At 39.7% G+C, this 23,847-nt stretch overlaps 2 protein-coding genes across 2 annotated transcripts in view; one reads left to right on the forward strand and one right to left on the reverse strand.

Annotated features, from left to right (window-relative positions):
* LIG1 (DNA ligase 1) overlaps positions 1-12,304 on the forward strand; it is a 60,402-nt gene extending 48,098 nt beyond the window's left edge. Inside the window, exons 23-27 of the mRNA XM_018568453.1 lie at positions 659-811; positions 3,222-3,275; positions 3,434-3,577; positions 10,338-10,430; positions 12,147-12,304. Coding sequence (XP_018423955.1) covers positions 659-811; positions 3,222-3,275; positions 3,434-3,577; positions 10,338-10,430; positions 12,147-12,221 — 519 coding nt within the window. The 3' untranslated portion in view covers positions 12,222-12,304. The remainder of the gene's footprint in view (positions 1-658; positions 812-3,221; positions 3,276-3,433; positions 3,578-10,337; positions 10,431-12,146) is intronic.
* Positions 12,305-17,340: 5,036 nt separating this feature from the next.
* On the reverse strand, positions 17,341-23,003 carry LOC108796896 (serine/threonine-protein kinase SBK1-like). Its single transcript, XM_018568454.1, has 3 exons — positions 22,838-23,003; positions 18,717-18,916; positions 17,341-17,937 (listed from the first exon to the last, which is right to left on the reverse strand). The coding sequence occupies exons 1-3, from the start codon at positions 23,001-23,003 to the stop codon at positions 17,341-17,343; spliced, it is 963 nt and encodes a 320-aa protein (XP_018423956.1).
* Between the last annotated feature and the right edge of the window lie 844 nt (positions 23,004-23,847).

The raw sequence follows: 23,847 nt of genomic DNA on the forward strand, positions 1-23,847 counted from the left end.
CCCCAGCGTATTGTCTACCAAAAAATTGGGGTGGTAATAAATGTTTCATAACATTTCATAGGAAAACAGGTTTTTTTTTCAAAATGTTCGGTACTTTTAAAAAAATAAAAACCTCAGTGGTGATTAAATACCACCAAAAGAAAGCTCTATGTGTTCCCATAAAATGGTATAACATCAATTTCAGTACAGCGTTGTAAGACTGAATAAATGTCAGTCAAAGTACTGCAGCTCTGAATACTGAAAAATGGCCTGGACAGGAAGGGAGTGTAACACCCGGTCAGCGAGTGGTTAAACTATAGTTTTTGCTTTGAGTCCATCGAGTAACATAGTTTAATCTCCTGATAATTCTGCAGGAAGATCTGCTACTTTTCTACTTCCTGTAACAGTGTGACAACATCGTTGATGGGTAGTGTTGCATAGACATGTAATTATAACTGGAATTTAAGAGAAAAACAAAGTAAAGCTTAACTCCAGTCAACACATTTTAAGCAGTTACAGCAACACTTTTTTTTCTTCTGGAAAAAGGTTTCAACGATATAAAAAAAATGTATGGAGCGGCAGATAATGCTTTTTTATATAGAGTATGGCTATTTTCTCTCTCCATGCTACTGTATTTAAATGTTGCTTTTTAACTGTCAAATTCTCATTTGCTTTCTAGATAAAGAAAGATTACTTGGAGGGATTAGGAGACACTTTGGATCTGGTTGTTATTGGTGCCTATTTGGGGAAAGGAAAGCGAACTGGGAAATATGGAGGCTTTTTACTGGCATCATATGATGAAGAGAGTGAAGAATATCAGACGATATGCAAGGTTTGTCTGTGTTCTTGTTGAGTATGTACTTTCCTGTGTTAAGTGGTGTAAAATTCATTTTAACTGAGTAAACTTGGAAAAACTTAGATAATGCACATTTTATCAAATAACTACAGCATGCCACCTCAGCTGTTTGTGCAGCTCAGTTCTAAACTTACACCGATAGTCCACTTTTCTATTATTTTTCTTAATCAATAGTAACCCCAATGCTAATTTTACAGTATAGATAAACCTAGTCACTAAACTCTCATAAGCTTTAACACATTATTGTAATTTAAGAGGTCATTGTCAATATTTTTACATCTGCAGTGAAGATTCTTGTTCAGACACTCCTGTTATATAGTGACAACACTCTGCCCCTGCCTGCTAGTTGTTCTACGTTGACACCCTGTCATGGTCTCCCAGTAGAGACTACAAGAAGATGCACTGACATGCACAGGCATGTTCTGCTGTTATCACCATCAGAACCCGCCCAGAGAAATTAAATGCTGTAGTTGCTGAAGTGTATGCATGTATACAGTAAAGGGCTGAAACAGGCTGCAGGAGGCTAACAATGCTGAGATGTAAGAAAGAATGAAAATAAAGGGAACACTGTATTTCTTTATTGTCCTTTGAGCTACATTACTGTAGGTAATAATGTAGAATTGAAGGTATTCCCCATATAACCCTGCCTCTGCTTCATTTTTTTTTACTAGAGTTCTAGGAGGTTAGACATTTTTTCCCTCAGCTCTGCCTTAAAGTCTGCCTGAAATACTTGCATACTGTATTAATTCCCAAGTCCTGGCTAATTTGTAGGACATGCTGGACATTGGTCGCTCCCCCCAGCATCACATGAGTGATGATACATCTGTGTTCAAAAGCCACACATGCGTAGTGCTCTCTCTTTCCCTATTGCAGGGGGGTTTACACCTTTCTGAACACTAACTGCATGATGCTAAACCAGAGGCTATGCTTACTCTGGTTAAAACCACAGTCTTGGGAATGCAGTGGATAAGAAGTTTTAACATTCGCCTAAAGCCAAACCTTTTTTCTAATTATGGATAGAGTAGGGACTGTTAAAGTTAAATGTTGACGCTAAACCCATATGGTCTAAATACCCATAAAAATTGAGACTGTGTTACTTTCTAATGTTAAATAGTTTCTGCGAATAGCAATTGAAACTAATGTGTATGAGGCACGTCTCAGTGAACATGATCTATGCCAATTAACAAAAATAAATCTGCCGGCCAGTATAACAGTATCTATCTAATAACATAGGCATTTCATATGTTCAAAGTTGTGCTTATTTTATCAAATGTCTTGCAGGGAGCCTGTTAGGAAGCCAGTTACCTCTTACAACCATCCAGTACTGGAAGCTGCCATTATCCAACTCCCTGTTGCAGTGGTATTTCCTGAGCAGTATGATTCATAGTGACGTTTCTACCCCAAATATATCACTGCTTCCAGAAGTCAGCTAAGGGCAGCCTACAGTACTCAAAGGGATCCTCATCTGTATTGTGGAAAAATTCCACTTATTACTAAAGAGATTGTTTCATGTATGCGCAAAAGAAGTGCAGGACCAGCCAGGAGAGTTTGCAGCTGTGGCTGTGTCACGTCCCATTGGCTGTGCAGCCTGGATTGGGTAGGAGCATAGACAGAGGAATAAAATACTTTAGGATGGTGCTGGTGGATTGTGGAAGACAGAGGTAACTTGAAGAATAATTTGCTGCATGCTCATTCCTGGTATAGGACTTATTAGGTTGTAAAGCAAGTATCAGAGACATAGCTTGAGAGCCTAAACATTTCAACCTAAATGCCGATATGATAGGCACATATTAATGTATCTCTGTGTGAAATGCATTCTAAATGTAAGCGGTGTAAGTATCTGAATTATCAGGCTCTTGCAGTCCCTGTACAACAGAGCTCAGACTGGAGTGGGAGAAGCAACACAATCAGCAAGTAAACTGTGTAATATTGTTCATGTGCTAATTAAGGACACTCCTGCTAGGAGGAGAGAGCAGGGTGACAGAGAGAAGAGCTCATCAGTCTGCGTTTCCTGTCACTGTCCAGTCACGGACTGGGGTAGGGATAGACTTGTAAGTGTTATTTAGCTGCAGTGGAGGAAACTTGGGTCTCCTGCTCTGCTAGATACAGCTGTGCTGTGTGGCAGAGCTGTGTAAATTCTAGGACTACATGGAGAGAAATAGAAATTCTTTGGTAGGTAAAATGGTTCCCTTACATATGACATCTGTGTATTTAGCCATTTTCCTTGACTAGCTTTAAAAAACAAGGTAAAAATAGCGGCTTCCTTATTTTAAATGGCTTTTAATAGTTTACTTTAAATTACATTTAAGTTCTGTATAGGCAGACATTTGTCATTGAGCTTTCTATTGTGTCATTAGAATTAATGTAATTATTATCTTTATTCCAGATTGGAACAGGTTTCACGGATGAGGATTTGGAAACCCACTACAATTTCCTGAAGGTAATCCAACATGTAAAATAATGACGTGTTTCTCTAGACTTGATTCAACAGACACAAACGGTACGGTTATGATGTCTTTAGTAACAAGTATGAAAAGTTAGAGACTTCAGACATCATTTATATATCTTAATGCGATTCCTTCAAATTCTTCATTGTAGGACCATGTCATTGACGGAGCACGCAGCTACTACCGCTGGGACAGTTCAACACAGCCAGATCACTGGCTTGAGCCTGTGCAAGTTTGGGAAGTGAAGTGTGCAGACCTTTCAATCTCTCCTGTACATAAAGCTGCACTAGGACTGGTATGTATTTTGTGTAATTTGCATAAAGAAAGGCAAGATAGATATAGTGTGTGTGTGTATGTATGTATTTATATGTGTGTGTGTGTGTGTGTGTGTGTGTGTGTATGTGTATATATATATATATATATATATAATATATTGCCAAAAGTAGTGGGACACCCCAGGCCACGTAGCCAACTGTCTGCAGAGTCAATAGCTATAGACCTCCAAATTTCGCGTGGCCTTCAGATTGGCACAACAACAGTGTGTAGAGAGCTTCATGGAATGGGTTTCCATGGCCGAGCAGCTGCACCCAAGCCTTACATCACCAAGTGCAATCCAAAGCGTTGAATGCAGTGGTTTAAAGCATGCCGTCACTGGACTCTAGAGAAGTGGACACGTGTTCTCTGGAGTGACGAATCACGCTTCTCTAGCAATCTGATGGACGTGTCTGGGCTTGGTGGTTGCCAGGATAAAGGTACTTGCCTGACTATTGTGCCAAGTGTAAAGTTTGGTGGAGGGGGGATTATGGTGTGGGGTTGTTTTTCAGGGCTTGGGCTTGGCCCCTTAGTTCCAGTGAAGGGAACTCTTAAGGCATCAGCATACCAAGACATTTTGGACAATTTCATGGTCCCAACTTTGTGGGAACAGTTTGGGGATGGCCCCTTCCTGTTCCAACATGACTGCGCACCAGTGCACAAAGCAAGGTCCATAAAGACATGGATGAGCGTCCTGACCTCAACCTGATAGTACACCTTTGGGATGAATTGGAGTGGAGACTGCGAGCCAGGCCTTCTTGTCCAACATCAGTACCTGACCTCACAAATGCGCTTCATGAATGGTCAAACATTCCCATAGACACACTCCTAAACCTTGTGGACGCCTTCCCAGAAGAGTTGAAGCTGTGATAGCTGCAAAGGGTGGGCCAACTCAATATTGAACCCTACGGACTAAGACCGGGATGCCATTAAAGTTCATGTCCGTGTAAAGGCAGGCGTCCCAAAACTTCTGGTAATTTCATAGTGTGTGTGTGTATATATATATATATTGCAATATAAATGGGTAAGCCGTATTAGTCCAGTAGACAAGATGTCAAAAAAGACAAAAACGCAGTATTGCAGTGTGCAATGATACCTTTCTTATTGGACTAACAAAATATATTTGCTGGGTTGCTGCCATTCACCTCTCTGGTGGATTAGTCATGCACATGCAATGCTGGTCAGTTTTTCTGCATTAATATTTGCCAGACTAAAAAATGCAACTCCCTATCATTTAGATCAGCCATATAGTGCTGTGGTTACTACCTGAACTTCTTGCATGAGCTAAACAGTGGCCATCTGTGTTGAGGTTTAATAGTATATAAGGCTTGTGCTACTTGTGGCATGTTTTAATGCCTGCATGCATAAATCTTAGCCTATTTGCATGAGAGCATGCATTAAATAGAATGTCTTTCATCATTAAAACTGGGGTGTGATGGGGAGTAAGTGTCTTTATAAATATTTTTGTCTAGCTTTTTCCTAATTTATTTTATAACTTATCATAGGGAACAGAGGGATCTCTGAGTCTGTGGTCCCCAAAGCGTACAAGTCTACCTTGCATATGAATCTACTATTGCTCCTGAAAGGCTTAAATACGCTGGTGTGAGTCTTGGGGTTTTTACCCTGATTAATTTTCGATAGGCGGAATTCTCTCCTTCTTCCAGATATAGAGAGCAAGATGGCCCTGACCACCACGAAAGATCAGGCGTCAGCCCTTGCTGTTCTTTTTTTAAAGACCTCTGGCCACTCGCTCATTGATTCAGTCTATTGTGCGAAGGGTCAATCGTATAGCTCCCCTACTACACCCTCTTCAACTGTGGGTATTCTGACTCCAATTGTTGTATTAGAGATGTATCCCTTGCTGAGACCTCTATGCCTGGCCTGTATAAGCAGATATAATCACTGCGGACAATCCTCAGATAGCTGAATTCACCAAATACCTTTTCATCCACGGAATGCTTTATTGGTTGCAGCAGGTTCCAGCAGACAACAGGATACAGCAGATGAATGAATAGATGACATTTGAAGGTCAAGGATGATAATGTTTCAAGATAGCATGTACATGTAGTCTTGTTATAAGCAGCCATGACACTCAACTAGTGCTTGAACAAAAAAGGGGAAATAAATCATAGATGAGGGAACACAGAACAACATGGTGCAATAACCCAAAACGACCACAAGATGTCAGTACAATATTTAGCTGTACAATACCAATAAGCAAATGGCTTAAGGAAAATAAAATATATGGATCCTCATTTAACATTAATATGAATGCTAACTATGACTATGGATAGTTGTCATTTTTATACAACTATTGTGACAGCACAGTGGGACTTGAACTTGGTTTTATCAGCTCTTCAGAAGGCCCTTTCTTTAATGAGACATTTCCCATCTTCTTTTCCTCACAAGGTTGGATTGCTTCTGATGATCACTTTGACTAGAAGGGTTTCAGAGATGACAGCGCTGCCTTTTACCGAACCCTTTCTAGTGTTCCACAAGCAGAAGGCTGGAGTCAGGCTGAGACATTCCTTTTTGCCCAAGCCGCACTCTGCTTTTCACTTGAATGAGGACAGTGTCTTGAGTTTTGTTTTGTCATTTGTCTTTCTGAAGTTTCTCTTATAAAGGTGCCCCAGATTACAGTTCCACCATTTCTCAGTGAATTTGCCACACTGTTCAGGAGTGTGAGTTAAGGGAAAACATTCCCACCTTAACTGTTAAGGCTCTTTCACTATTTTGTCACCAGGCACTTGCAAAGCTGTGACTTGGGCCTCAGCACACATTTTCTCTATAAGTTGTATGTGTGGGCATCAGCAAATGTTACCTTCAATCACAAGATTTTTAAGTCACTCTTTGAGTCTATTTGTTTCTGGGCTCTTTTCTCTTTTCTGTTGCAGTGTTTTCTGGTCTACAGTGCCATCATCATGATTTATTTCCATTGGAGTTGTTAAGAAAGTTTCCACTTTGCACCTAACCCATAAACTACCAACTGCAGCTATTTGTCATACTTTCATTTTCTATTACAAAAATACCTCTCTCAGTTATGGACTGAATCTCCCGAGAAAAAATACTTCCTCTTGCAAGTGGAAATTTTGTGTCTAATATTGGCTTTACATGCAGTAATTTGAACAGTCAAATGGACCATGTCAACGAACATTCTACAGGTAGCCATGTGGTTCGCCATGTTGTCCAAGTCTTTACTGCAGTGCAGGTGCACTTGATCTTTTCATATGTACGATTTGTGCTTTAGAAGTAGCGCTGTTTTTACACTTTAGCCTGAAAACCACTATAAGTTCAGAAGTAAATATAAAATGGGTAAGCGGTATTAAAACACTTTGCCTCTTGCTAACAGTGTGTGGTAATCCTCCACCACAATTTGAATTATAATATCGAACTGTTTAATTTGAACAGAAGTGTAAGATTCAGTTTAACAAAAAATCTATTGACCCATAGTTAAGCAGGATTCCTTGCCCTTGCAAAAAGCTGGATCCCTTAAATACCTGGAGATTACTCTATTCTAGATCTGTAATGACCCAGTGGAGTTTATTAAACTCAGACTGGCCTCCATGATTAAAACTAAGACTAAGGTCTTGAGGCTTTCTTTAGGGATTATGGACAGAATCGGTTTAAGACCGCAAATTCTTTGTCCTTTGGCACTCCCCTGTATATGTTTCCCCTTAAATGTTTCAAATATACAGACTATATTGAGGCCCTTTGCCTGGGGCAATAGCAGATGTAAGCTGAAATGGGCACTTCTTACAAACTCCATAGATAATGGCAGCTTGGCATTACCTGTCTGCATGGACTTTACTCTTGCTGTACAACACTCACATCTTTCCATGGCTACAAAAAGAACAGTTGGGATGCAATATTTGGGTATCTGGAACTCTTTGGTTCACTCCAAATCCTAAGGGATCTAGAAATCTCCCAATAATAATCTTTTGACACAGACTGTCAAAGTTTGGGAGATATCGCTAACTAAACTAAATGTTCCTGTCCTTAAAGTGACACTAAAATCAGGAGTTAACTCTTAACAATACGTTCAAGTACCTTAACTAGTAACAAAAATGTATCTTATTTGTGTATCACTCGGCTGCAGATCCTCAAATCATCTCTGAATTGGTGCTGACATTGTCCTTCCTTCTGGAGGGTGGCTACTTTTGTTCCCCATGGTCCGTGTATGTGTTGTAAAGTGGCCACTTCTGTTCACTCACTTTGAATTTTGTAAATGAATACAAATAAACAATACAAATATACATTTTTGAAAGCATTTTTTCACTCCTGCCTAAAACTTTTGCACGATAATGTATGACTTACCTTTTCTCCTTTGTTATACATTGTGGAAAGAGGAGAGCAATGGGCTCCGCTGCAGACAGACCTAGCAGTATTTTTACAGTCAGTGTTAACACAATGTTAAATCTGACTGTGGAAAGAACTCAACATAGACAGTTAAATAAAGTTTAGTTTTAGTTTTTTGTATTCTTTTGAATGTCCATGGGATGCAAACTCAATATTTGGAGGGTGAGTTATACATTTTTTGTTAACTTTTTCATTTGATTATAACATTACTGTACAGTACGTGCCCCTGTTATTCATTATTCTACTTTTGTATAACCAGATTGAAATTTGTACTGTACTACTCACCTTGTATATTTGTAAAACACAAGTACACCTTTTTATAAGCAAAAAAAAAATCTATTGGTCCAAATCAGTTTCCTGTCCTCTGCTTCCACAGACATGAGGGCTTTGAATAACTTCACTCCTGAGCAATGTGTTGACAGCAGCCTATAGTACAGCTGCAGGGGCCTTCCAGTCAGATGACATTAGTAGAGAGATATAATCCTTTTCTGCTCACTGTTGTAGAATAAACAGTTACTAAACGGGAAAACAAAAAGGATGTGAAGGAATATTCGAAAACTGCTTTGCCAGCTGTTTGATGATCTGGTCTGCCCCAAGAAATATACCAGCTTGGTGCACCTGCTATCATAGTAAGAAAACACGGGGGTCCTTGTGGATTAATTAAACTGCAAATGGGAGTTACTGTAATATATAGGATTGCTGAAGCTTTGTCTTTAGTATAATCCAGTGGAACTTCAAGGTAAATTCATCTTCAGGGCCAATATTTGCATAATGGGAGAGATTGCACTTTTCTTTTGGTAATGCTCTGATTTAGCAATATGAAGTTACATTTTAAAGCAGCTAGTAATAACCATAGTCACAGCTAGTGCTAGAACTGTTAGAAATTAAAATACTTGATAGAAGTTTGTGAAGGAACAACTTGTACACTCATTACTTCTTATTCTTTAATACCAAAGAACTTTCCAACACACCCTCATAGGCAATAGGATAGTAGCGAACAGGCACTTCCATATGGTTGTCATATAATAAGAGCAAAGGCCATGAAGGTTAGACCATGGCTTTCATTAGTACTGGCATTCTGGCAGCTGGATCTCCATTTCTGGAATATGGCAGTATATTATATCTTGTGTACATAATTTAAGATGCAGCTCCAGTCTTGGCAATCATAAGTATACACTAGGGATGCACCAGAATTAAATTTTTAGATCCAAACTAAAAATTAAACATTTGCCGAACCGAAAATGACTATTTTTTGTTTCCAACCTTTTTACAAATATGAAAATTATTTTGTAATTTTTTTTAAACTTTTAGTGGCTTTGGGGAAATATCAGAGGTCTGAACAAACCCCTGATGTTTCCCTTTTAAAATAGAAAAAGAGATTGAGGACACAAGAGTCCTCAATCTCTTTTTCTACAGTCCCTGTTATGAATGAATAGGAATCCTCTATACTGAGTGCTCCTGTCCATTAATAAATTGGGGAGATAGTATGAGGTACTATGTCCACAATCATGAATGAACTGGAAGTGATATAGAGCACGTCCTGTTAATTCATAACTGGGGACACAGTAAGCATACTATCTTCTCGGTTATTTACAAACCCTCTGCTCCGCTCTCCGCAAGACCGACTGCTCCACTCTCCATCCTGACTCGTCTGTCACAGGAGGCTGAGCTGGGCTGTGTGGGAGGAGAGCTCGGCTTCCTGTGACAACTGACAGCTCTCTCCCTGCACTGTCCCGCTCGGCATCCTGAGAGCTTCTCTCCTCCCGCTGGAGGCTGGTCTGTGTCCCCTCGGATCCCCCCGACATATGCAGTGGAGAGCAGCAGGCATCAGAGGGGATACAGACCGCCCTCCAGTGGGGAGGAGACAAGCTAGAGATGTACTGAATTTCTTTGCCATTATGGTACTATCGGCATTTTGCCCATACTACCATTTTCGGCTGAAAATTTTCAATGGCCAAAATTTTGGTGCATCCCTAGTATATACTGAAGTGAAATTCTCGCCTCTTGGCAGCCATTTCAGTAACTGATTGCTTGGAAGGTGCTGCACTGGTTACCTCTGTGGTATGTCTTCTGCAGCTGCTGAGTGTGTGGCAATGAGATTTTCTCATAGATTTAGGTGGGAGAGGACATGCAGGAGAAAATACTTGCTGTGGGCCTTTCTAAAGCGCAAACTACAGTAATAGATCCATGGAGATTAGGTTTGTACCTCAGTTTTGCTGCTGCAGTCTACAGTATTACTAACCTGCTTTTTGTCTTCAGTATATGACCTTGGGATTGATTGCATCCATGTGTATTTGCATGGTGTTAATCTGTTAGGCAGATTGTGAACTTGGTTTGTCATTTTCTACAATGTCTTGTGGGTAAAAATGTAATTCTTTGTGCTGTAGGTGGAGGATGAAAAGGGAATTTCACTACGCTTCCCACGTTTTCTTCGAATTCGAGATGATAAAAAGCCAGAAGAAGCTACAAACAGTTATCAGGTACTGAAAATGCTCTGTGTATTTCTTTGCCTTGCATCTCTTTTTAACCTCTTCATGACTGAGGCCTTTTTTTCATTTTTTTGCACCCATGTTATATTCCACATTTTAGGCCTGAAAATGACTTAAAACCCCCAAACATTATATATTTTCTGAATGCCAAGACCCTATAGAATAAGATGGTGGTAGTTGCAAATTTTTATGTTGCGCAATATTAGCGCAACTCCTTATTAAACCCCAACATTTAGTGAAAAATTTAATTAAATGCCCCAAAACACAAGAAAATACCCATTTTTTTAAATGGGGGGCGGCCCTTCTACGGGACACAGAAGCGATCTGGCGACAGGTAAGTCGCCAGAATCGCTTCTGTTGTAAAGCCGACAGTCGGCTTTACAAGTTTAAACAGACTCCCGGCTGCAATAGCCACCGGGAGTCTGTTTAAACAGCCCCAGAGCTGTCGACGTACACTGTACGTCGTCAGTCACGAAGGGGTTAATGCTGTTATCCATTTTCTCTCACTTGCACTGTGTCTCAGAGACTGACATTATTATTTTAGCATCACAGATCATAAATGTTTTAATTTTTATGAAGAACAGCTGTTTCCTTATTCTGTAATTACACTGCTTGCATTAGAAGATATATTTAATATTAATCAATACAGAGCTGCATTATTAGTGTCTTGTGTCTGGAGAACAACTTTAACTGCTTGAAGACCAGGTGTTTAGATCCCCTACCTGGCCAGGCCATTTTTCAGTGTTCAGCGCTGATTGGCACTTATGGCTTTATATATCTTATGTAAAAGTTGCTTTTTAATTGTTACTCAGTTGTGTTTGTGCCTTTTACATCACATTCATGGCTTTATCATTGCATTGGAAACATATTTATAAAAATTACTTTTGTTTACTGCGCTCCACTGTGTTTAGAATGTGTTTTGGATCTAAAATCTTTAAAGCCATACTGTAACTTCAAAAAGCAGGACGACTTAACCCAATAGCATACAAAAAGCCTAAATTTAAATTTTTTACCGTTCTTAGTAGTTAAAGTGCTAATCGGCCAAAAATCCATGGCAGCCTGACACATCCCTAAATGCAGTACTTCAGCTCTGACCTAGCAAGGGGCGTGTAAGACCACGGTATCCACACAGACAGCAGCTGGGCTTTAGATTGAACCTGTGTTTTCCTTTGCAGGGCAAAGCAACAGGTTCACTTTAAAACCAGTAACCCACAACTCTGGCCTAAACTCCCCTTCTTTTTGTAGAAAGTAGCTCTAGTTAAAACTTTCTTAGGACAGCAGGCTTTCTACCTGTCCCAGCGTGACAACATTGAGTGCCTGAGCTGACAATTGCTAATTCACTTGGGAGTAAGGGAAGTGAGTTGCATGCTCCCCAATACCTGGAAGAACACAATGTTACCACAGGCAAACACCATTAGGTGAGGGAAGGAAAGGGGGGGTATCTGCTGCTGCTCAAGCCATGCTTGATGTAAATCTGTTGCTTTGCCCTTAATGTGCAACGCACAGTTTTAGTGATGTCATTTGTCAAATGCTTTGTAGGAGATGTAACATTGGGGGGTAGGGTGCAATCTAGAAATAGCCACTCTCCAAAGGTCTTCACCGAAGATAGAAATATTTATAATATTTTATTAAATAAACGCTCACTGTGAATGAGGGCTAAATGTGTAACTGACATACCATTGAAACATTTCATGATTTGTTTTTCAGGTTGCCGAGCTTTATAAGAAACAACAACAAATACAGAACACATCTGCAGAGAAAGGAGATGATGATTTCTACTAGATTTGTGTAAATAGTAAACCATATTGTTATGGAATAAATAACTAAATGTGATTGCAGCATGTATGTATGTTCATGTACCACCATTGTCTGATAAAACAACCACCATTTCATTCAGTATTGCTAAATCTCTGACAAGGAAATGTAACCTTTACCTGTTAGCAAAACCTTTATATGGGTTATGTATGATAAATGTTGAAGCATTTTCTTTCTTTTTTTTTTATTGGATGTTTTGCATTCCTACATAATAAATGTTCACATCAGTATACAATGTTATAGCTGTCTATTTATGCTTCTTTCTAGTCATTTGGTTTAACATCATTCCTGTGCAGCTTTTTTTTTTTTTAATAAGGAAAGAAGGTAGGTAGGTGCTGCTGTGTAAGCATTTCATTGTATGAATTATTTTTTTTTTTTATAAGATGCTACTGAAAACAATTTTGAAAATTAAAAAAACTGACTTGTTAAAACTCCAACCTTTCCTATTTTATGCTGACCCCTTTCAGTCCCCTTCTCTAATGTCACCGGCTCGGGTTTTGACCAGTTTGGCAGACCTGCCTCTATGGACCATGTAGTCCCTGCTGTAGTCCTTCACACTCTTCAGGTGACTGTGATAGTGTCTTCTTTCTGCACGTTGGGGGATTTCCATTTCTGGAGTACCCCAATCCCTGGAGCTACCATCTGGTTCCTGAGAACATATATCTGTAAAAAAATAAGTCAAGGCAACTGGACTTGCTGTATTTTTCTTGAAGACGTTTCACTAGTAAATCCGACCAGTTTTCTCAATTCAGAAGAATTTGATTCTTCAAGAAAAATACAGCAAGTCCAGTTGCCTTGACTTATTTTTTACAGATATACCATGACCTGGATAAATGAGAGCCTTCACAGACATACTAAGAACATATAGTTCCCTTGCCAAGTTTCCTGGTGTTGGACACTATCTAGGTATTGCACTGCCTTCACCACCATGAAGGAGTGTGAGTCCTCCCTGGATGTTCTAGAGAGCATTAGCCTCGTCTACACTGTCTTTCTTAAGGACCATGCCTTAGAAACCGGTCCTGAACCGGTAGCCTTTGCACTGAGTAGAGGTTTGCTGACTTGTACGCACATCTGATCCTACAAGGCGTGCAGAGATCATCACTGGAGTGCCTCCCTGGACTGTCCGCAGTCGGAACACCCTGGCTTTCTGCTGCAGGTACTCTACTGGGGCTAAAATATGTCCAGAGGACTTTGTGGGTCTTACTTCTTTGGCTCAAATGTCATAAATCCTGTGGCACTCCTTACCGGAAATCCACAAAAAATATTGATGGGTGCTCGTAATGACAGCGGATGGCGCCGCTCACAGAACAACTTGGAATAGAGATGTCATCAGCACGACAGAGACTCATAGGTCAGTGCAAATCCATTTAATGATAGTATGCTGCGCTTGGTATGTGAAGGAATAGGTAAATACTGTGTTACCTGTAAAACAACTGTGTATCATATATTAATAAGTGACCGTGGGCTGTTACATGCGTTCTCTTACATGTTGGTTAGGATAACGGACAGTATTGGCTCCATATAAAGGACTTGCTGACTTTTGCTTATTGATTGGAATTATACCCCAGATGTAGGATTATATTCTGAGACCAACTCCCCTTGGAGATTTCTGGCAGGTAGATCAAAGCATTTAACAGCTGAGTGGTATAAGAGAAAAGCCCCCTCCTATTTGGTGTCTCCATATTTGATCGTTTTATATTGTTTGCCATATTGTTTATATAAGCTGCACAGAAGATATTATTACAAGTTTACACGACAACTGTCCCAAACTCTGGTGGTATTTTTACCTCCAAAGGATTGGAAGAAACAACACTTAGGGGTCTATTCACGAAGCTGCCGAGGGCAGCCAAGTGAATGATGATTCTGACATCGATCGTGTCAGAATAAAGAAAAAAAAGGACACAGCACTGTTTCTCTTCTGGGTGGCCGGGAGCGGGAGACTCCCGGAGAGTTTGCTGTTTGGAGATCAGTGTCCCTGGTTAGCAGGTAACCAGGGATGCTGATCTCTCTGAAAGTGACCGGAGCCAGCCGTAAGATCACAGCTGGCTCCGCCCAGCTGTCAGAAGCAGGCTAATGGCCGGCCGCTCGGCCAGCTTCGGCTTTCAGCACGGCTCAGGTCATGATCGGGAGCTGTACGGGCTATAGTGAATAGCCCGTACAGCACCCCTTCGGTTCTACTAAACCGAAGGGGTCCTGGGGCCGAAGCTAGCCGAAGGATCGGCCGAAGCTACGGCCAGATCCTTCGGCAGCTTCGTGAATAGACCTCTTAATCACATTTTTTACTATTTAGTTTTTATTTAACATAAGAGAAGATTTGCACATTAAGAGTTCACACAGGTTTTTTGGAAACAATTTATTACCAGAAGGAATCACTGTATTAATTCATTTAATAACCAACATGTAAGAGAACGCATGTAACAGCCAACGTCACTTATTAATATATGATACACAGTTGTTTTACAGGTAACACAGTATTTGCCTATTCACTTCACATACCAAGCGCAGCATATTATAGATTTCACTGTGGTTCTGATTGCACATTGCTGCAGCTGGTAATTATTGACACATGGTGTTTTCTCCTAGCGCAACTTCTTGTTATCTTCATTTAATGATAGATTTCACTCAGAATATCAAGCGCTTTCTGGGCCATGCAGGGTCCCCTTCATCAGTACTTTCTCTTAGTGGCAGGCAGGTTCCCCTCTGGTAGCAGGTTGCAACTCACCCATTTCAGATTTGGGTGCTGGTCCTTAAATTAACAATAAAGGCTAGGTGTTTTTTTACATTAATGCATTCTCTGCATTAATATTTAAAAAATGCCCAGTGCCCCCTCCCCTCCCCTTACCTGCAGTTATTCATCTCCTCTGCTGGGACCATGAAGATAATCAACTTTCCCCGAACTTCCTGCTCCTGGGGGGAGGTTACTGAGGGCAGAGTTGCCATAGCTGTGGAAATGCGCACGCATGGGTGTCTCCTCAGCAGCTAGCTTGCTGATGGAGGCACCCACAAACAGGGAGAGGGGAAAGTGGCTCGGCGACAGCTACGAAAGGTGGAAAATAAAACTTTAAAAGCAGAAACAAATGTAATTTCAAGCAAGTCTGGCCCTCATAATAATAATAATAAAAAAAGGTTTAATATCACTTTAAGGCTGATCCTGGGTTGCTGGTGGTCCCCAGTCCTCATAGTGAATCCTGTTAGTGTTTGGGGCTGTTTTGCCCACCCATCACCTAGACTGCTTTTGAAAGTCCCAACTGTATCTGAATTCCTGTGTCCCTTAATGGTTAAGATAGAAAATTGGATTTTTCTACTTACTGTAAAATCTATTTCTTGGAGTCCATTGAGGGACACAGCTCCCTCCGCTCTGTTTCCGTTCATGTTCATGGTACTGCTTAACCACCAAACTGAGACATGCTAGGTAGAGGAAAGGTTATACTTGGGGCTGGCTTACAATGTTTCTGTTTGTATATGTTTGCCAGTGTCCAATCCTCCTGTAGGTGGCAGTATTACATGACTGTCTGAATTCCTGTGTCCCTCAGACTGCAAAAATGGGTATTATAGTAAGTGCACAAATTCAGTTTTATTGTTTATAAAATGGGATTTCTAATTTTGTGTGCAAATTTAAAATAAAGCAATTCGAGCATGGAGCTATTTTTTTTGCTGCTGCCTCACCTAATCTGTTTCACCACTTTCTGCCTTCAACACAACTGTAAGTTGTTGCTTTAGGACTAGCTTAAGCAGTTTAATTACCCTGGTCTTCAGAAGATATTAAAGGAAGTAGGGTTAGGTGAGGATATCCTTTTGAGGATATTGGAGTGTTGGGCATTATGGCATTTATTTAGCAGCCTTCAAAGTAAAAATAATTTTGCAGAACCCTTGTTTATTAGAAGTGTTATTTTATCTATCTTTAATTCAGCGTCGCAGCCGTTTCGTTAGACTTGTGAGTTTGTTGCAATATGTCTAATAAATCTGGCTGTCCTCACAGTGAACTCAAAAAAATAATTTTACAGTGCAGAAATGCTATTGGTAGAATGCAGTATCTTCAATTTTTGCCAGAACTTTTTTTTTTTGAAGCAGAAAGGTTCTTTCCATGCTAAATGAGATGTTAATATACTTTTCTCCACATTTTAGCCACTTCAAGGTAATGACTTCTCATTTGGCACGGGAAGAACCTTCTTTCTTCTAAAAAAAAAATAAAAAAAAAATTCAGAAACCATTTTCTTGATCTAGTAACCGTACGATCACACAGAATTTGTATGGGTCTGTAATTTCAATTATGGTCCTTTGCTATGAATGCAAAATTCTATCACTCCCGGAAAAAAAATGAAAAAGGCTTTAACAACCTCAATAAAGTTCTCAGACCTGCTGCTCCTCAGACTTGAATTCATAATCGACAGTTAAAAAGTGCCTATGTAGAGAGACTACGTGGTTGTACGCGTGTCGGGAAATGCCATAGTATTGAGTGTCCGTCGACTACTGTTTTGCACATGGGAGCACTACCATGTCTTGGTTGAATTACCTTGTATCATCATTGCAAGCATGAGATGTGTACATGAGAATTATATTTGTCTTTTGTTTTTGTTTTACTTTATCCATCTGTTGATGGAATGAAAACTAATAAAGAAGTGTTTAAAAAAAAAAAGTGCCTATTTATATAAGGCCTCTCTTTTGTTTTGTCCTAAACAATAGATGATAAGCGCTTTACATTTGTGTGTAGTCAGCAGATGCATAAAAAGTCAGTTTCCACTGAAAATTTGTATATAATGAAGATGGTACCTTAAATGATAAGAGTTTAGAACCAGTGGTTTAGTTTTGGGTTGTCTGGCTACTATCAAATACGCAGCAAAACTGAATGTTAAAGCACAAAATTTATTAAGTTGTGTATAAAATAGTTAAAAAAAATATTTTTTCCACATATGGCAGCCTAACACATATGCGCTTACACATACTCTAAAAGGACCCCGGCAAACATAATTCTAAGGGATTTACTGAGCACACTTCCCTTTTTACTGGTTGTTTAGTTGGAAAAAGTATGATCTTCAACCCAGAATAGAGCAGTCCCAACATTGTTACAAAACAGACACCCTTGTGTCTATCTCCAAGCAAAGTTTTTGTTTTTAAAAACATTAGGGTTGGTAGTCTTGCTGTTGTCGAGGATGACCTTCCAGGGTGCTTTCAGAAACTTTAGGATTTCTGTGCAAGAACATCTCTTAGCTGGGTCGGGGACAATCAATTGTGTCAACATTTCTATGGCTGCTTCACTAAATGTCTTCCATTGGTTTGGAACCCGGAAAATCCTTTTGCTTCTTTGCCATTTGGTGTATTCTACATAGTGATTATCAGAGGTAACTGCAGACGTCCATGGAAAATATCCAGTTAAAGTGGAAAAGAGGAGAACCCCAAATGACCATGTATCTAAACTTGTATTTGCGATTAGCTTGTCTGATGCTCCAAGGTGGCACATCTCTGGGGCTGTGTAAGGCAAATTTTCAGGCATTGATTCCACAGATGTTCCATTTCGGCAGGAGAGTCCAAAATCTGTTAATTTAATCTGTCGACAATCTTTATCAAAGATGAGAATATTTTCAGGCTTTATATCACGATGAACCAGACCCTTCTTATGCATGTAATCTATTGCGCTGGAAAGCTGGATAGCGCAACGCTTCACTGAATTTTCTGGCACACCAACCTAACAAAAAGAAAATAAATCAGTCACCATAAATGTATACAGCTGACTGCTAGTGATTATCCATAGACCAGTACTTCAATGTGATTCTTAATATTTGGGTGCCAACTGGTCTTGTCATGGGTCTTTGGCGCAGTTTTCAGGAAAAAACACACCTTTCATATGGATTGATAGTAATACATGTAAAACAAACCCATCTAAAATGCGCTACACTGCAACTGCAGCACATGAAAAGTGCCTTAGTGTGAATGCGGCCTTATGGAAAAAAGGTATCAAGAATTCAACATGAAAGGTGAGACCACTCCATGAAAGCCATGGGAGATGGGTAGAACTGGGAACACAGAAACACAGATCTTAAAACCAAAGGCCCTTATCATATAAGAGAGATCATTATTCATGTTAGTTTGCTCCCTGCATCCTGGCCAGAGGCTCATCAGGATATTGTAACTATGTTGATAACCACGGGTTTCAAACATCCAGGCCTATGGCGTTCTGTAATAATTACTGGCAATAAGGCAGGCAGCTCATTCTGTCCAAGCCAGGAGGCTGCAGGCCAATGTTTGAAAGCCGCAGTTACCATCCGGAACAGCTCCTCTGTCTACTACCTCTTTGCACAGGCTGCAGAGACATGTAAAGATCAGTAATTTGTTCCAGATGTGTTCATGTATACTGTATCCATCACTGGAATGTATTAAATATAACATTCAAAAACAGCTGCAAAAAGTTGGAAAATAAGTCCTCTAAAGACATGCAAAATATAAAACAGAAACATCTCAATGTACCTGAGGCTTCATAAGGGAGAAGAGATTATCATATGCAACCTCCTGGGCAAACACATAATGCCTTTCTGTCTGAAAAGCAATTCCGAAAGTATTGATAATGCATGGGTGAGTTGACAAGCAGAGGGATATGCAGTACTCAATAAGGAAAACGTGAAGGTCAGTTGTGTTTTTTTGCATGAACTTCAGAGCCATCAGATTCCCTGTAATACAAAATACAGACGTAGATGTATTAATATTACTTTTATTTTTGTTATTATTATTGCACTGGTTAAGGTAATGTTGGAGCAGGAGACCAAATTGTGCAATGTTTTGGCTAATTCAGCCTAGTGCTGCAAACAGTCTCTGATCTCCTTTGTAAACAAAAAGAAATGGAATACTTAAAAATAGACATTGACCTAAAACAGGTATGCAGAGCAGGAGTTCTAACTTCAGCCTGACTGCTTGCTGCATTCTTGTTCAGGGTCAGCGACACAAAATTTTGCAGCGAGAGGAAGCCAGACAACTATTATTTACATAGTTGTTAGGAAGTTATCACAGTCATTAATTGTATAAAAATGCCAAATATTTCAGCGTTGGCACGGATCGTAGACTATGTATATGCATATCTTGTATTTTCAGCATATTTGGTACAATCTTTTCCATAAAAGTTTCATATCTAGATTGGTCCTTTGGAGTTCGGTTTGTTAAAGCTTACACTAAAGCAAACTTTCTTATCTTCATATTATTTGATATATTATCTATCTATTCAATCCATCAACCACTTCATAAATCTCTACTTTTCCATATGCTGTCTTTCTCTTAGCAGAATGTGTCACTAGTACAGTACATTAGGTCTATATTCTCTGCTGCCCTAATTTTTTCTTGCTTCACATGTCAGCTGCTTACGCACTTTCCTCCTTGTCACTGTCAAAATTGCTGACCTCCCCCGGACCTATTGTAATGAACATCAATGTCAGGCCATCGTGCTATCAGAGTGAAGAGCCAAAGCCCCATGCTTCATGTAACACTCTAGTTAAAAGAAAAAGAAAATCGCTGTGTGGCTCCCTCTCTGATCATCTAAGTGGGACATACTAAACCAGATAAAGACTCAATATTGATGCAGTGTTATGGTAACATCTACAACATCACGTACTTCCTGTGCTTTGAGCATGATCTAAATGTATTTGTGGAACTATTGTGATGCAGTGCCAAGATGTGTAGTGCCTACTGGGAATACAATGTAAAAGATGTGCCACTTGCACAGTGCTCATCACGTGTCTGTAGAAAATTAACAACTTGTTTCCACAAAATGAAGGTGCCCATCGTGGTGGAACTTCTCTTTGGGGATAGGTGAATGTGATAATAGGATAAATAACTGACTAGTTTCCTTTTTTTTATAAAATGTTTTTTTAATAAAATGTAATAATAATTTTTTTGTAGGTATAACGGTCAAAACACTTGACCATTTTCAATGCTGAAGTCTGATACATGTTTGATTAAAGTTACATCCAGCTCTCCCATTACATTTTTATTCTTATTTTTGCATAAAATGGGGAAGGTCAAAACATGTCAGGGTTCTTTTGGTAACATTCAACCTCCTTTCCCTCACTATCACCCACAATCAGAGGGTGTAGTTAAAGGTGGGTGTTTATTTACCATGTATGGCTCCATGTTTCCCCTTTGTATAGGCAAAACTGGGCCTGATTGGGAAGTAAAATAAGCCCCACTGGAGCATGCAATAATAACCCCAGCAATAACGCCAGGTACATTATTAAACCCTCAGCACTGCTTAATAATAACCCCCCAGCTCTACACAATAATAACGCTCTATTATCTTTCTAATATCTAGCTTTTTAAAGCACGGTGCTCATTTCCAACACAATTACCAGCAAGTCCGCAAACTAATTCAATACGTAGCATTTAAGGAGTGCTGATTTATAAGGTGCCACTGTTAGACGTGCACCTGACTACAATGATTATGGGCAATAGTGTAGGACAGGATGTTGAATGTTTGTTACTTTGGCTGTGACTGTCACCAGCACCGCCAAAATATTCATGCCACCCTTTCCTGGGTCACTTAGACACACTGTTGAATTTGTTTGTTGACTGGCTGGTAAGTGTTCTGGAAATGTGCACCTCACTCTAAAAAGTTGGCGATTGATTGCTGGAACCCATTGGAGGTCTTCAGCAGCCTGTGTGTTGTGCAGGGTTTTGGTGTATATCTGCACCTTTAAGGAGGAATTTGTTACCTATAGGCATACCTGCCCTTAATTTATGTATTGCTGCGCATGTCCCAGGTTGGAAGCTTTCTTAGATTAGGGACCGCACTATACAGAGGGACCTTGACGAGGCAGTGTAGCTTTTATGTAAATTTGCAAATATATTCTCCTAACACCTCTGTTTTTAATACATGGTATTTATGGAGTACTGGCTATTTCTGCTTTAGGCTTTTATTGCTGTCTCTATCTGCACTGCGGTTATTTACCTTCTTTTTCTATTGTGCCACCAGGACAGGGAGAGACAAAAAGAATATCTCTATTCTTTTTATCTGCAACAAAATCTCTTTTATTAGCAGAGTGGGGAAGAGATAAAACATGTCAAGCTTTTTCATGCATTCGGTGTCTTCACTTCCTCTTGCATTCTACTGAAAGAATGGGTTTAAAATCTGTCTAAAGGGGGCATGCGCAGCAATAAAAAATATGGCATGTTTGAATGCTTCTCCATTCTAATCCGCTTGTCCTGGATCAGAAAGTACTGAAGCCACGGACAGAAAAGCATTTTAAGAAGGAGGCCAGCATTGACAGCCTTCATACAGTATTTCTGTCAGTAGGAATTTCCTTTAAAATTGCAGTTAAAAACAAAGTATATGTCACAGTCCAGCAATTTTATTACATGCACATATTAAATGAAATTGAAACATTTATTCACTTAAATATGCCAACAAGTTGTTGTCTTACATTCTCATGGTATGTTTTTGTGAAGGGGCCCATTCAATGAGGAAGTTCAAAGTGCAGTAACATCTTGTGAGTCCTGAATGATAATCCTTCACTGGTTGCTATAGGTCACCACTTCCTGCCCACAAGCAAATCTTGACATGTGTAATGTGAATATATGCTCACTATCATGGCAAGAATCACACATGTCCGCATTTAGAAATAAAATATAAATGTACACACATTGATTAAAAATAAATTGCATTTATTAGGTTTTTGCATTGCAACCGAGATCAGTGCATCATGGAAGCAATGCTTAGGATACTGTGGACTTCTGCTCCAACCAAGGTATGGACCTTTAGTTATGGGACTGAGGAAAGTAAACAATGAACTACAAGTACAGTGATGTCACCTCACTTTTGCTGTTTTGAGAACTATGAGTCCCTCTTCCACGGTGGCAGATGGAACTTGTAGTCCTCCATTCACTGATCCCTGTGAATGGATGATGTGGCTGTGCAGGTGCAGTCATGAACAACATCCCCTAGTTAAAAAAAATACAGGTGACTGTGAGGAAAAACACTGCACGATTCGGGGGGGGTAAATTGGACCGCATGGTCTAAATCAGTGGTTCTCAACCTGTGTAACCTCGGGACCCACATTTTTCCTTGGTCATTAAGTCGTGACCCAAAAATGATTCATTTCTGAGACATTTTCATTTATTACACAAAACAACTTGTGCAAGGTGGAGTATGCTTTTAACTAAGCAATACAAAAGATTAAAGCTCAACTACCATCCAGTACCCACTAGAATAAGGTCACTGAAGCCTACTCTAAACCCACAATCCTGGTATCTAGTGTATAGTATTTAAATGTAAATTGTGAGAATATAAAAGAAAACATTATTACAATCAATGTACACTGGTCTACTGAACAAGGACATTCAATGAGGGGAATGTATCAAAACTGGAGTAGACAAAATCTGGGGCAGCTGTGCATGGCAGCTAATCAGCTTCTATGTTTCATTTTTAAAGCTTCACTGGACAAACTGGAGAGAGAAGCCAATTGGTTATTATGGGCAACTGCTCTAGAATCTGTCTGCTCCAGTTTTTATATCCCCCCCCCCCATTGTCTGCAGGGCCCCTTTGTACAGATGATGACAACCTCCATTACCTACACATGAAAAGTTAGTGTCTAAAGTTTCACTCTTACCTCTTGATTGGTTCATTGCAAGTAGTACATGTCCATAGGAGCCACTGCCCAGCTCTCTGACAATAGTATAGTTATCTTCAACTTTAATCATCGTTAGGTTTTGAGAAGTTAAAAGTAGCATTTCCTCCAGGTAGTTCTCATTCCAGCGTTTCTCATTTAGGTTCATGTTTGATAAGGTACTTAGGTTTTCTTTCCTGTTAAAAAATAAAAACATTGATATTGCTGTATGAAATATTCGATACTATTTTAGATCAACAATCTGTTTAAGAATTATTATGAAATTGCAGAAAACAGTAGGTCCCCCTGCACTCCTTACAGCGTTTCCGATCCAAGTAACAATAGTGGTGCTCGCAGTGACAATCACGGATGGCCCCGTGCACAACAGTCAATGAATGATAGAATTCACCAGCACTCAGCAAATTAAGTTAAAAAAATAACGTCCATTTATTTGGACTAAACGTCACACATATTGTATTATCCAACGTTTCGGGACCACACAGGGTCCCTTCATCGGGGCAGAGATGTGACCACCTGCGTGGTCCCGAAATGTTGGATAATGAGATATTGGGGGTGATTTACTAACCTAAACACACGCACGCACTAGGTGCGTGTGATTTTTACACAGCAAAACGTATTTATCAACCAAAAAGTCTCTAAAAGTGTGAAGTTTAGTCCAAATAAATGGACGTTATTTTTTAACCTTCATTTGCTGAGTGCTGGTGATTTCTATCCTTCATTTATTGTGAAATTGTTCTATCATATAAATGTTAGTTGAACTCTTCTATCCCCATAGGAAGCTGCATGCATTACTAGAAGCCATCTCTGCAGGCTTTTCTCACATTGGTGGAAATGAGAAAGTATAGAAATCATTCCTTACTCGCCAGACTTTCTGACAGATCAGCTATCAAAAAAACTGGCCTCCTATTTCCAGGGACAATCTCAGGATTTTCAATAATTCTGAACTTCATGCACAACTTAGTGAGTGTTTACTCTGGCTTGCTCAATATCAT

The sequence above is a fragment of the Nanorana parkeri genome, unplaced genomic scaffold (assembly GCF_000935625.1).
Source record: "Nanorana parkeri isolate BGI_ZX_2015 unplaced genomic scaffold, ASM93562v1 scaffold1190, whole genome shotgun sequence".
NCBI lineage: Eukaryota > Metazoa > Chordata > Amphibia > Anura > Dicroglossidae > Nanorana > Nanorana parkeri.

Coding starts and splice junctions, on each gene's coding strand:
- LOC108796896 (XM_018568454.1), bottom strand. CDS start 23,003: ATGAACCTAAATGAGAAACGCTGGAATGAGAACTACCTGGAGGAAATG. Junction 18,917..22,837: donor TGCAATGAACCAATCAAGAG/GTAAGAGTGAAA, acceptor TTTGTATTACAG/GGAATCTGATGGCTCTGAAG. Junction 17,938..18,716: donor TCTCCCTTATGAAGCCTCAG/GTACATTGAGAT, acceptor TCTTTTTGTTAG/GTTGGTGTGCCAGAAAATTC.